Genomic DNA, 15377 nt, shown 5'->3' with positions numbered 1-15377 from the left:
CTTGGGGTAAATGTTTGTGTGTACACCCAAACCACACAGTGCACCCCTTCAGCCTAACTATAGGCCACCATATAGGATTTGAGGCATTGCATGGTGGGGTATCAATATATATTTGGTTTGCGGTAACACCATGTGTGTATCTACTTGCCAGGTAGAGTTGTTCTTAGGGAACTGTCTTGCTTTATTCTACTGCCGAGGAGTAGATAATCGAAGGTTCGGGAGACTTCTCAGTTCTGAAAAGAACTGTCCTGTTTTTATAACTATTACCAGGGCGGATGGTATAGAAATTAGACTGGACTACTACTTAGCTTATAGGATCGTAATAACTGTACTGCCGCGGAGCCAGTTCTGAATTGGTCTCAACGTTTCGACTAGCTTGCTCTAGTCATCGTCAGGAGACTCCCGAACCTCCGATTATCTACTCCTCGGCAGTAGAATAAAACAAGACAGTTCCCTAAGAACAACTCTACCTGGCAAGTAGATACACACATGGTGTTACCGCAAACCAATTATATATTGGCCACCATATCCCAAAAGGGCTAATTCTAACCAGGTACGGTTTTGTTGCCATTCGTTCTAGGCGCGGTTACCAAACTCATACCTGAATAATATGGCTCAGTGACCAAGGATAATAATATTTTGAGGCGCATTGATCATTCTTTCGAATTACACTCTACAGATAGAGAGTAAAATATTATTTGTACATGGCTCAGGCAAGTTCAACACAAACTGCACACACAATAGCTCTCTATACATATGCTATATAGGGAGTCATTCATTCGTACCAGCCACCACTAGCCTTGAGTTAATATTAAACCATCCAGAAAGTATTTGGCTACAGCACGAAGGAACGAAATCGCTATTGTGAAAGCCATAAATGTGTTTTCCCCTTTTTGCCTTTTAATGTTTGGTCACTGAAGCTTGGCAATGTGGCAAGGTCGGCGCCACCCTAGCCCAGTCACCAACCATAGACGCCATTTCCCCTGATGAGTGTGCCAGAACGGTTTCTCCAAAAAGTAAGTTGTGCTTTCGTTTTAATTTATTCAAAAGCGTCATTTTTATAGACCTATAATTATGACTTTGACTTGAACCAGTATGACATAGTGACACACCTTTCTTCGCAATTGATCTCAACAAATGATTTGTATTATGTGCTTGGCGTGTGGTTATTTAAAACAACAACAACTTTGGGGAAAATGTCCATAACCTGCCACCACTTTTTTCATTTGCTATGACATAAATTAATGTCTATTTACTAAAAATGAGATTCGCCTCCTTTTGGTTAAAAAAATGAGTGAAAAAGTGATGGCACGATACGGAAATCTTTCTCAATCTTGGTTCAGACACTAGGCACCACTGCACTACATTTTAGTTGTTTCTTCAGTATGAAAGCTGAGTGCGACAAATGTGAACAATTTCCCATCTTGAAGACATTCCACGGTGACTGAGCATTCATTGTTTCGGTTAAGCCTTCTCATTTTTGTATATTTTGGTTTGCGGTAAAAATATTCGGAATTTGTAGACTTACTTCGCGCTTGTAGATAGCAAGTCAAGTTCTAAAAATAACGTTAATTTCCCAGCAGGTAGATACACACATGCAAGATGTACGTCTATAATACCTAGTTCTATAGAGTACACTGTTGTGGCGCATTTATTGTGCCGCTTATCAGTTTTGTATGTCTGTTAAACCTCTTTCAAAATCCCAACACAATAACTGCAAACTGAATATACATTGATACCTCACAACGCAATGCCTAAAATACTATACTTCTCACTATTGCACCTCCAATAATGTTCTGCCACTGCAGATATAAAGAGGAGCAATTCTTGGTAAAGATGTCACCGTCAATCCTAGTAGCGGCCATCATGATGGTTGCCACAGCGTCATTGTCACCAGCTTTGTCATCCCAACTTATGGAGGCACAAAGTAATGACTATGACAGATCATGTTATGTACCCCCTTCCGAACAGCGAGGAGACACGGAGAAGGTATTTCGTAAAAATTGTGTATTTTTGCAATTGTAAGGATGATTTTCCATCACTTTTAGTGTTCACCCAGTATTGTGTTATATTTACAAATAGCCCATATCCTCTGTGAATTTCGAGGCTCATTCCCATTTCTTTGTAAACACACTACACCCATAAACACACTGCACCTATTCTTAGGCCAAAATTTAAAAAACATGTTTAGCGTCCCGCCCCCTTCCTTTTTAGAGGCCACCTCCTTTTTTGTTCGTTCTTAAAAAAAATTAACGTTCTCAGATTATTATTTTGTTTTAATAGCCCTGCCGGTTTTTCTACAAAAAAAATTCGGCCAGCCTTTTATAACAAATGCCCACTCCTTCCTTTTTTCAAAAACGGCAGGGCGATAAACATTTGGGTACGTTTTTGTAACAGGTATGCCTCAACTCGGAAGATGGCCTTAATAAATATGGCTTTCTTTCGGGCAAACGATGAAATATTGTTAAAGACTTTAATGTCTGTGTTTGTCCCAACAGCTTATATCCAGTGAAATGTATTTCCCACCTCTCCCATCAGAAGACGCCAACTCTGACTTTCAGGACTATGAGATGTTGCCATTTCCCAACGGGACATGTGAGTATCCACCATTCGAGTACGGACATTCTCACCCCCCCCCCCCCCATCCACCCACCCCCACCCCTCCCCTCGTACCTGGGCTATACCTGGGGTCGATTTCACAAGATAGTCATAACTTAGGACTCGTCCTTTAGGAGTTATTAACAACTTAAGGCTTGCCCTAAGAAATATAGGACTCGTCCTAGCTCAACTAGTCTTAACTCTGTGTGAAATCCACTCCTTGGTTTTTTTTTTTTTTTTTTTGGGGGGGGGGGGGGGTAGCACCAGTCACTCTCACAATAGTCAGCCAATCTTGGACCGGACGCCCCTCTTATGTATGTGAAGTAGTCCAGTTAAGGATATCAAGGACTCACTCGCCGTTTTGTGATGTGGAGAAAACAGTGAAACAAATGACTTATAGTTAAAAAGGGCTTCAGCTAATGTATTTCTACATTTGAGTGAGAGATTACCCCCTTTCTCAAAAACTACGATTAATTTCAGAGGGAGGCGTTTCTCACAATGTGTACTATCAACAGATATCCCTTACTCGTTACCAAGTACATTTTTATGCTAATATTTATTTTGAGTAATTACCCATAGTGTCCACTGCCTTTAACGATTTAAAACTATCGCCCCATATAGGTGGAGTTGATGTGTACTACTGCAACTTTCACATATGGTTTAACGCCGGTTTGAACCAAATGATAAAACAAGTGACAGCGAAATTCCCTGAATATTGTACCATTTCGTCTGAAACAACGTGGTACTTCAAACTCCTCACAACAGGTTTGTCACTTTATTATTATTATTGATTCGACCAGAACAACACAAAATGTACACAAATACGTATAACAGCACAACATAATAAATTATGTGCAAAATAACATAAAAACAAACACTTGATTTGTTCTACTCATTCATTCAGTGTTTCATCATTGTTTAATTATATTGCATTGATATAAGTTATACTGCAGCTCTAGAATAACAAAGGTCGTGGGTTCAAATCTTACCCGAGTAAAATGCCGGTGATTTTTTCCCCCCACCCCACAGATCTGGGGAAAGTACTGGGTATAATATAGTGCTAAAACGCATCGGTGTAAGGGTAAAACCAAAATATTTGGTGTGTTCGATTAGCTTCCCTGGGTCGACCCGGTCTGCCCCCGGTACGTTCGAATGGCTTTGACGTCATTCCGGGGGCTCACCCGGGTCAGCCCCCATGCCCTGCTTGTGGAGTGGGTCACTTCGTGGGTGACCCGAGGTGCATGACGTCACCACGAGAGGGTGAGTGATCGTTCGATTAGCTCTTGTCAGGGGCTCAACCGAAAGAACACCGCAGGGTCGACACAGCTAGTCGAACGCATCCATTAAAGGCAGTGGACACTATTGGTAATTGTCAAAGACTAGCCTTCACAGTTGGTGTATCTCAACATATACATAAAATAACAAACCTGTGAAAATTTGAGCTCAATCGGTCATCGAACGTGCGAGATAATATGAAAGAAAAAAACACCCTTGTCACACGAAGTTGGGTGCGTTTAGATGGTTGATTTCGAGAACTCAAGTTCTAAATCTGAGGTCTCGAAATCAAATGCATGGACAATTACTTCTTTCTCGAAAACTATGGCACTTCAGAGGGAGCCGTTTCTCATAATGTTTTATACTATCAGCCTCTCCCCATTATTCGTCACCAAGAAAGGTTTTATGCTAATAATTATTTTGAGTAATTACCAATAGTGTCCACTGCATTTAATGATACTTGCACATTTTCTTTATTCATTATAGGAATGTATTCGCCTACTCTCGGCACTAGTGTAAGTCTTGTACCAGAAGAAGAATTAAGTCGTCTCCCGCCCGAGTGGAAACAGGGTGTCATCATGCTTGTGCACCTGGATTACATTCCATCGGCTCAACCACTGGAAATTCACTGCAACTTATCCGACATATTGCAACCCAATCCACAGTCTCCGTATAACCTGAATTTTACCTTCGAAGTTAATGGTAATTCTACTTTTTATGTCAAGTTCTTTACAGACCTTATGCATTGACGTCATCCAGCCGCCATCTTAGAGGGAAAACGGTGACGAAACAATCGAGGCGCACGGATTTGTACGCGCGGCGCACAGTATTGGCCAATGAACAACCTCCTTTTGACCTCTAGGTGAGGGCGCCTTACTGAAATAACGTCTATAAGGTCTATTGTATGGCTTCAGCTTTGCATTTTAGAGAAAGAAAAAGATGATGACCATAGAGGGCGCACAACACGTGGGGATACGGGTCTTTTCACCGCCAATACCTTTAAACAAAACAATATTTTCTAATATCCTATCACGGAGGCTCGCAATTCATTCATTCAGTCGATGCGGAGCATCGGATGATGGCCCTCCAAACACGTTGGTCCTCCATTGCTGTACGCAGCTCTTCCCGACGCAGTCCAGAGTCCCTGCAGAAGGTGTCCACATAGGTGGTTTGTGGTCAGCCTCGGGAACAGTGACCATGAGTAGGGGCCCATAGCTCGCAATAGTGTACCAATTGAGGTTGCATTTCTAACAACTAGTTTATAACTATATTTTCTTCCGTGTTTCAGAGTTCAGTTTATTTCCACTCAACCAATTTGCTTTACAAATAATGTGTATTTTAAGATTTAAACAATGGTTTTAGAGTGTTGAGTCCCCAAATATTTGTGTAATGGCTGGACTAAGGAAGTAGGTCTATCCGAACATCCGAATGACGAACTAGAAGCATAATGCAATACGTCATTATGTAAACACTCAAAAGAAACAGACGATTCGGAACAAACACTTAAAACGGGACGCAATGTTTTTCTTCCAAACATCAAATTTGCCATGCTCAAAAAAAAAATTTCCGGATGTTTGTTTTAAGGATTCTCTTTTTTGAATCGATTTAGAACAAACAAATCCCCATTGAAAAACCACCACGACAGTGGATTTTTTTTTTTTTTTTATGCATGAGAACTGGAGAGGCCCGCCGCACGGCATAAGAGACGATAGTAATAACTTTTGTAAACAAATTGGGCCTACAGCAATCATGACAATTCTATTAACGGACTTGGGTACTTTTTCAAAATGTCCACAGATTTACATTAAACTTACAGGGTTTGAAGATAATGATAGTGGAATTGTTCCCTTCAAATATTACTAACTGATGTTGCGTAGTTTTTGAGAAATGGGTAAAACAAGTCACAAAATATTTTTCGTCTCAAACTACCAAAATTATTTTAGCATGTAAAATCCCCTTATCCAGTTATGATATTATACCAAAACCATAGCATAACTGGTTATAATACGTTTTTACATGCTAAAACTGAGACGAAAATGATTACTTTGACTCATTTCTCAAAAACTACAGCACCTCAGTAAGTAAAATTTCAAGGGAAGCTTTCTACTATCATAATCTTCAAACTGTGTAAGTTTAATGTAAATCTGTGGACAGTGTTTTTTTGTTAGGAAAAAGTACATATATACCCTTTACGGACATGATGAGCTGTATTTGTTACTCTACAGGTTGTCCATTTGGGCGATATGGTGGCCTTTGTGACCAAACATGTTCCTGTGTAGAGGGAGTGGAATGCCATAGCTTCAACGGAGTTTGTATGTGCCCAACCGGGCTTGTTGGAACTCATTGTGAATACAGTAAGTGCCACAAATACTTTTTACAAAATGATGGATGGTTGGGTATTTTAGGTGCTGTAAATTTGCACCTATATATACTTTGAGCGCAAAATTGAACACACGAGATATAACCCTCTGATGTCATCTATTCGGTGTAGCAGGCTCAGTGTCTTGCTACCAGCCTGTGCTACGGTTCGGAGGTTTCGGACACCACTTCCCCTGCCACTGAAACCTTTTGGCATAAGGGGGAGATAGTCTATAACTCGTGGAACCTTCCTGTTTTGGTGTAACTTCTGGGGTTATTCAACCCTTAAAGGCACTGGAAACCTTATCGTCAAAGACCAGTCTTTTCACTCTCGAAATAAATTCAAATATTTTAGTGGAAAGTTACTTCTTTCTCGAAAACTACGTTACTTTAGAGAGAGCCGTTTCTCACAATGTTTTATACTATCAACAGCTCATTGTCCGTTACCAAGTAAGTTTTTATGCTAACAATTGGGTTATTACCAATATTGTCCAGTGCCTTTAAAAGACTTTCAATTAACATGTTGTTGTGGTATACCCTCTTCTTGTCCAATCTATTAGCTGCACCCATACTCAGTGTACAGCAGCGACAGGTGTATATACCCTTCGGAACCTCCTTCAACCTGACCTGTACTGCAGACGGTATGATACCAACCAACTACTCTTGGACCAAAGACGGCAACCCGACACCACTACTCTCTGAATCCAGGAAGAAAACAGTTCTTTATAAACCAAGGTTAGCTCTAATCCTTCAAGATTCTGAAATTCCTCAATCATAACATTAAAATACTTCAGGCCTGAACCTTTTCATTAGGCATGTGAAAGCACACTTGTGCAACAAAGGTGGTTTTTCTTTCATCATTCCCTTGCAACTTTGATGACCAATTGAGTCAAAATGTTCACAGGTGTGTTATTTTATGCATGTTGGGACAGACCAAGTGAGAGTACTGGTCTTTGACAATTACCAAACGTGTTCAGTGTCTTTAAAGACGCTTTTGTTTGGTTGCATTGCCCCCGTTGTTCGTGCATGCTTTTTCCACAGGTTAGGAGGTTCCCCCCCCCCCATTTTTCAACAATTTTGTTTAAAAATTGTAGCAAAATGTTTAGTTTAAATGTCCAGGTATTGCCTGGGTTAGTTAAAGCCTATTGTTCGCTTTTAATTACTTAAGTTTTATAATTAATTGGTTTTATCAGGAATTAAAAGAGGAAAGTTAATGTCAATATGTATCAAAACAAATTTGTAATACTTTGAAGTATATGTGTTTTCTTAACTGTATAAGACACTGCATTGAGGTTTGTGTGTTTAACAAGTTTCTCACAATTTGCTTTCACAGCCCTAGTGTTTTGACGAGCACAGTGGATGCTTACAATACAACCGTCAATGGTGGTTACATCTGCGAAGTCTATGATGAAAATGGGACAGTGTACAGGCAACATGTGAACGTCACCGTCATAGGTATAATGTCTCAATTATTACTTTGAACACTTTTATTTCCTGAGACATTTGGTCATTACAGAGGCAATCTCATTTTGGCTTCAGAAAAAAATATTAGAAACAGATTTTCACAAAAAAGAGAACAATTCTAAGCCACAATTCTTCTTTCTCTAAACCCGTATAGCCGGCTGACTGAAACACTGTGTGGCTAAAATCCAATGTGGCACTTATTGCTGCATGACATGAACATTCAGTAGTTATTGCCTTGCCTATACACAAACCCATGGCAATCTGTATACCATTGGTAAGAGTACCTCATTCTCTTTAAAGGGTCTATGTACTTTTTGTATGACAAAAAACACAATGTCCACAGATTTACACTAAACTTACACAGTTTGAAGATCATGATGGTAGAAAGCTTCCCTGAAAATATTACGTGCTGAGGTGCTGTAGTTTTTGTGAAATGAGTAAAACAATGTCATGAAAATGATTTTCGTCTCATGACTGAGACGAAAATTATTTTAATCATTTACAAACGTATTTTCATGACATTGTTTTTACTAATTTCTCAAAAACTACAGCACCTCAGTAGGTAATATTTGAAGGGAAGCTTTCCACTACAATTATCTTCAAACCCTGTGAGTTTAATGTAAATCTATGGACATTTTGAAAAAGTACCCAATCCTTTAATATGATATATGTTTTGTCATGTTTCATAATTTTCAATAACGAAAGTATATAGAAAACACGAACTTCCTAATCATTTTGTTCAACAGCGAGTTTGTGATACAGGAAATCTTGTATAGGCATAACTTCCAGTTTACAAGTTGATGATTCATTCTAATGGTTTCCTATTTATTTTAACAGCTGTTCCAGATCCGTTCATCCAAGTTCCTCAGAACCAAACCACCCTCATCGACAGAAATGTTGTCTTCACCTGCAAGACCAAGAAAGAGGCTGGGACCATTAAATGGGTCAAAGGTCATAACCAACTAACCTCAGAGATCAGGGATGAAGTTGGCCGTTACGGGGTACGCCATCTCTCTGATGGTGTTTCTGAACTTCATATCTATGGTGTAGAGTTCCCAGACGAGGATGTGTACAGATGCTATGTTGGATTCACCTTCGAGGGGCCAGACTTGAATTATGCAGAGGCACAGCTTATTGTTCAATGTGAGTGGTGGATATCCTTAACTTATAATCAATAACCTTAACTTATAATCAATAACCCCATGAATATTGTTATCTGTGATTCACACAAAAATATTCAAGGTTCAATATAGTTCTTTTTTTCATTTCTTCAAAAAACTTCATGACTTTATACCTGTATTTGGAGAGGATGCATTAGATATGTTCTTCATTTTGATGGAGTTCTTCATATCTACCGAGTGTGCTGGTTCAAATTTGAACTTCGTCACTCTTATAATATTCTGGCTGTGATTGACGGTTTTTAGCCAAATTAATGGGATGTCATTTGCGGACGAAAAAGTTGTAACTCCCAAAGTAATGCGAATGGGAGACTTTTTGGACGCTTGGTGGCAGCAGACTTACCATGTAAAATCCATTGTTCTCGGTCATGTGCGCACGCTCGGAAATTTATCTGGTAGGTTTGCTGCTACCTAGCGTCTCAAAGTCTCCCATTGGGCATATTTCCACACGGGAAAGTTGCTCAGGGAACTTAACTTTAACAATCTGCACCTTCAAAATGCACTTTCCAGAGTCGCTTTAAAATTCAAGATGGCTGCCAATCCCAGCCCTAGCCCTGTGACTAAACTTTTAACTTATTGGTGATCAGCATTCATTGATAAACATCGGTTATCCCTCATCAGCTGATCCACCGACTATCTGTTCCTTCCAAGACGTTGTGAATGCTACATCAGGCCAGAAGGTGACTCTTACATGCCAAATGAAGAAAGTCAAACCGTCTCCATCAATAACTTGGTTTATAGAAGGAAGGGGAATGATCCCAAACCCTACAACGGTAACCACTCTATCCGATGATCAATACTCCTATGACGTCATCACCTCAATGACCTTTGTCCCCACCCCTGGGGATAACCGGAGGAGAGTGTACGTTGCCATGGAAAGCCCAGCCTGGGAGGGGACTACTGAAGTATCTACCTCATTGGATGTCAAATGTAAGTGACAGTTTGCTTTAGAAATGATATGAGCAGTAGTGCTACTGATCAACCACGTACATTTAAGAGAAGTAAATTCAGTGCAAAGTGCATTAGTGATAGAGGTCCATAAGAAACTGAAAACAAAACTGAAACATGGCCCATTTAACTTGTACTTAGTTTTGTTAATACAGTATTGGTAATGTTGATAAAATAGTTGCTGACAGAGTTCAATTTTTTGTGCGATCAACCATAAAATGTACAGGAAATTTGAGTTATCAGGAGAAAACAGAAGGACAAAAAATGACAATCTTCAGCAAGTAAAAACATTGTAGTGATACATAATTCTCGACTAAGACCCATTTCTGTGTGAACTGGTTCTGGTATAAACTTCAAATTAAGCTACTAGACTAAACAAACTATATTATTTCTGGTACATAAAAATAGGCTATTTATTTTTATTAAACACATTAAAATTTAAACAGGTGGCCAAAAGGACAAAAATGCTTCAATGTACAAAGTTATGTATCACTACCAATAATACCTAAAACTCTAAATGAACTGAAATTGAACTTAAAGTATCCTACAACAATTTAATTAATTTTACTTCATCAAAATTATAGATGAACCCATTGTGGAGATAAGTCCAGATCCAATCTCGCTTGCCTCGGGACAGGATGCTGTCATCTCCTGCTTGACCAAAGGCAACCCAGACCCAACCAGCTACACCTGGACTCTCGATCGACCTGGCAAAACACCACAGACTAATTTGTCGACTAGTGATACCTACCGTCTTAGGAATGTTGATATGACCTATGACCTGGCCAGCTTGACCTGTTCAGCTGGGAATGAGATTGGTGAGACGAGTGACACGGTGAAGATGAGAGTTACAGGTGAGGAGATCAAAGGAAGTAAATAACCTCTTAAAGAGTGACGGGTGAGGATAGCATTGATAATATTGTCAAAGACCCGTCTTCTCACTTGGTGTATCTCAACATATTATGCATATAACAAACAAAAAACTGTGAAAATTTGAGCTCAACTGGTCGTCGAAGTTGCGAGATAATAATGAAAGAAAAAACACCCTTGTCACACGAAGTTGTCTGCTTTCAGATGCTTGATCTCGAAACCTCAGTCTAACTCTGAGGTTTCGAAATCAAATTCGTGGAAAATTACTTCTTTCTCGAAAAACTACGTCACTACAGAGGGTGCCGTTTCTCACAATGTTTTATACTATCAACCTCTACCCATTACTCGTCACCAAGAAAGGTTTGATGCTAATAATTATTTTGAATAATTACCAATGGTGTCCACTTAAATTTTCATTTAATTTATTCTAGTTGTGAAGCCAAGGACCCTCCGAAACTTATTTATCATTATCACATCTTCTGTGTTTGTCTGATAGAAAATGGCTGGACACGGGCTGCAATTTCCGCATTTGGGGTCTCAGGAGGAATGTGTGTCTTATTTCTGGTCATCTCAAGTCTTCTTGCTTATCGCTTCCGTAAAGAAGTCATCCTTTGGTGGTCTGCAAAGACTGGCAAAAATAAAGGTAAGCATGATTTCTCATTGCATAAATAAATCAAACTGTTCACAGGTTAGTGTTTTTTAATACATCTTAACTTCTATGGAAAAGGAGCAGTCGAACGGTTCACAGGTCTAGAACCGGCTAAAACCATCTCAGCATGATTTTTCTTCGTTTTTTCCCGATTCAGACGACAAAGACTTCGATGTCTTCATCTCGTACAAGAGCGGAACACCAGACGAGGAATTTGTTATCAATGACCTCATTCCGAGATTGGAGAAAGATGGTTACCGTGTTTGTGTTCATTACCGGTTCTTCTTACCGGGAAGGAGTGAGTATATACTACCTAAAGTTCTCTTAGTAGAGCCAAGATGGTTTAACAAGATGCCATAAGATATGAAGACAATTTGGTGTTGAACAAAGGAAAATTTAAACCAACAACAACGTGGCAGGAGATTCTGTCCCCCATTATGGCGAACTGTGCACAAACTACTTCTGATATAGCGCCCTCTTTTGAACCATCCTCCTGCACATTTCCCGGGGGACACAATCTCTGGCGTTCAGAATTCCCTGGGATACCGGTGCTCTCTGAGTTGTCTAGATTTTGTCAATTTCTTTTTTTTCGGGTGCCAGTCTGTTCAGACCCCTACCAAACAAATATATTGATAAATTAACAGGGAGACCGCCAGCATAGTTAGCTAAACGGAGCACCGGCACGTTAATCTGGAGTCGTATATGGTTCAGATCCCACTCTGCTGGACACGTTTTCTTTGTTCAACCCTGTCAGTTTCCCTTGTGGTTATTAATTGCTACAAATGATATAAAGAAGATATAAATTGTTAAAAAGCTGGAGGTTTTTGCCTTATTTTTCTTTTTCAAGGTATCATCGACAACATCTCAGATGCAGTTCGTCGAAGTCGCAAGACGCTTCTCCTTCTGACCCCAGGCTTTGTCGAGAGTGAATGGTGTCGCTTTGAATTCCAAGCAGCTCTTCTTCAGATGCTGCGCCGTCAAATGGACATCATCCCGGTCATCTTCGAGGATCTCGGTACCCCAGAGAAACTCTCCGAAGACCTCCAGACCGTCCTCCGTACTCTCTCGTACATCACCTGGCCCAGCGCCGTCTTGGACGGCAGAGGTCCGCAGAGGGAGGACGACGAGGAGCAGTTCTGGAAGCTTTTGTGGGAATCTTTGCCTAGCACTCCCCTGGGTTTGGAAGAACCGGTATTTTCTCTTTCGATGGGGAATGATGAAGATCAACTCATTGATACGGAAGAGGAAGGATATGACAGTCTTTAGGGCGTCGTTTTACTTATCTCTCTAAAAATGCAAAAGAGTGAAAATGCACTCTTTGAAAAGAGGTGAGATGATGAGGGACAACTCTGTTTCGAGCGGTCTTCCACTCTTTTGGAATTAAGTTTGCATCTTTTTTGAGTGCTTTTCACTCTGTCCTGGAGTCAAACCCAGAGTGAAATAACCACCTCTCTTTTAAAAAGAGCCATTTGGGGACAACTCGAAATGTAAAGAGTGGTGTTTTTCCCTCCTTTACATTTAGAGAAACACTGATATATCAGTGTTCGGGGGAAAGGCTGGTTGAGCATGAGGATTTGAGTTCTAAGTGTTGTATAGACATTTCTACTACTGCCATTTTGAGATGTGGTTGACACTTTGAATATGGGTCTGTGGCTGTACACTCCTATCCCTAAGAAAACATTACATTAATACGGTATTGGCCTAAATGAAATATAACCTTTATAGGCACCCAAGTTATAGCTTTTCATGGTATCACAAATCTCGACAATATTGGATATTTCTAATTGTAAAGTTTATAAAGGCATTGTAAATCATGTTTAATAGAGTTTCCTCCATTTGACTAATGTACAACGATTTGTAAAAAGTTTTTAAATATTTGTTTGTAGTATTTTTAAAACAGTCTTGTTACCCCTAGAACAATATTGCTTCCAGCAGCGAAAATAATGTAAACTTTTAGGGGCACAAAGTTGGGTTTTTATGGGGTGAGTTGGGGTATTTCTGGTCTGTAGTTTGTGTCAGAATTTTTCGTAAAAGAGCCTCTTGTCAGCACGTTTGTTATCTGTGTTTTTGGTTTTTTAATGTCTAAAGTGTAGGTAAAAAACAATGAATTGTCTGCGTGTACACATAGGTCTAAGCAGTTGCTTTCAAACAATGAATAGGTCTAATAGTTGTTCTACATGGATTGTACACATGTGTTAAGAAGAAAAATAATGATTTAATCAGAACGTTACATCCATATAATGATGTTTTATATGTATATGTAAACGTGTACGTAGAATATGAATGCGAAATGAATGCGAGATCAACGGTACATCCTCACCACGTGACCGTCAGGATCTTGACGTAGAAGGCTCATGGCCAATCACAGGGCCTAATGTCATAGAGCTGCTTTACAGCCGAATTTGGCTTATGCGCGATTTTCCATTTTACATAACCGTAATGTTTGTTACTTGCACCTCTGTTACTTTTCTATTATGTGCTTTTATAGCACCTCATAGCTGCACTGCACAGCATTTAATATGCCTCCTCGAATCTCCATGGATAAGTTTTTGTTTTTAATTAATAAATATCGAAGTATTGTATAGCGCACATGTATCTACCAAACAAGGTACTCAATGCGCTGAGTTTTGTAAGGAGCTTTTCAACCAAGAACCAAGTTGAATGCAAGTTGTTTTACACGCCATGAATACGTCCACCCACTCTTCGCGCCACTTTTCTCTTTATATCAAATTTCTCCAAAATGGCGGTTTTAAAACTGTGACGTCGATGGGAATCCACCAATCACAGCGCGGCAAGTGGGAAGTTGACTCGAGTTATAAAACGAAGCTGATCCACCTCGCACGGCCAGAAAGCAGGCGGTTGCGATGCCATTCGTTTGAAGAAGTATAGAACATCACGAAAATCCGCAGTTTGCAGATTCGAACAGACGAAGGTTTTTGATCAGGTGAGTGGTTTTTGTAAGCGATAGTCAAGTCTTTTTCTGTTTTGTTTAAACTTTAATTATTTTTCTAGTGTTTTTACTGTAATTATATTTATCAAACAAATTATGAACGTTTTAATGCTGGGTATACCTTTGAAAATCGGTGTTCTAACTGGATGTAATAAATAAATAAATTTATGTTGTGGTTAATCAGATTGTGTTCCAAACTTAAATTTAATTGAATATAGAGTCATTGGTTTGATCTGTGATCTGTAAACCCAACGCGGTAAATTTATGCATAATGCGAGATTGTACACTCAAAAATTACTTTATTTGCATGTGAAGATGAGCTACTACTTTTATTTTCTATGACATCATGGGGTAAAAAATTATCGTATCCATAGCACGTCAACATATTGTCTAAGTGCAAGAGGCAACTTCGTGACTCTTGAAGTAGAAAAACAAACAGTTTCTTTCAATAGATGGCATTTTAATGGCATTATTTTTTTGTAGTCCTGGACGAAATTTAATCAAAGAAAAAATCTTCGTGCTTGCTTGAAACCATTAAAGCGTCTCCTTGGTGAATACCTTATCCACAAAAATGTATGTCACGGTAGAGATGAAGTTGGTTTTAGTTGCCCCACTTCTTCTTCATCTAATTTGATTTCCTTCAAAGTTAATTTAAAAAGGGGACACAATCTAAGTGTTATCTAGGTCTCCCTAACATTATTATAGGAGGATGTTCACGTCAGACAAAAATTAGAGTCAATAAGCAGATACAGTTGAAACCCTTTTTTTTTTATACAATCCCTGAAAATAATTTCACTAAAATCCTCCAATATACTCTATTTTTTTAACGTTATTGTCTTTAAATATTTGCCGAATAAATAAGAATAATTATAATGATAACAGGCATGCTTCAAAAGGACTAGATAAAAATGCAACTTGAAATTATGTTTGCTTAAAAAGGCTACGCATTTCGTAGACAAACACAAAGTTTGTAAAAAGTGAAACCCCGACGACTGAGCTTTTGTCACAGCTTTCTTATCTCTGTACGGATCACACATTGCACACGTACACTAAGGTATACAAGCAAACAGACAAATCGAAGAGAGAG

At 39.3% G+C, this 15377-nt stretch overlaps 1 protein-coding gene across 2 annotated transcripts; it reads left to right on the top strand.

The window, feature by feature from the left end:
• Positions 1-542: 542 nt before the first annotated feature.
• LOC139951065 (uncharacterized) lies at positions 543-14431 on the top strand. Of its 2 annotated transcripts, XM_071949886.1 has the most exons (15): positions 543-553; positions 921-1016; positions 1809-1989; positions 2499-2595; positions 3220-3363; positions 4360-4575; positions 6099-6227; positions 6792-6966; positions 7565-7686; positions 8533-8838; positions 9495-9803; positions 10406-10675; positions 11188-11334; positions 11498-11638; positions 12188-14431. In XM_071949886.1, exons 3-15 carry the CDS (start codon positions 1837-1839, stop codon positions 12604-12606), a joined length of 2628 nt encoding a protein of 875 aa, XP_071805987.1. In that variant the 5' UTR covers positions 543-553; positions 921-1016; positions 1809-1836; the 3' UTR covers positions 12607-14431. The 2 variants fall into 2 exon arrangements, with proteins under 2 accessions (XP_071805987.1, XP_071805986.1); XM_071949885.1 differs by lacking the exon at positions 543-553 and having other exon boundaries at positions 833-1016.
• Positions 14432-15377: the final 946 nt, after the last annotated feature.

This window comes from Asterias amurensis, chromosome 18, assembly GCF_032118995.1.
Source record: "Asterias amurensis chromosome 18, ASM3211899v1".
Classification (NCBI taxonomy): Eukaryota; Metazoa; Echinodermata; class Asteroidea; order Forcipulatida; family Asteriidae; genus Asterias; species Asterias amurensis.
This window is presented reverse-complemented; position numbering and strand designations above follow the sequence as displayed.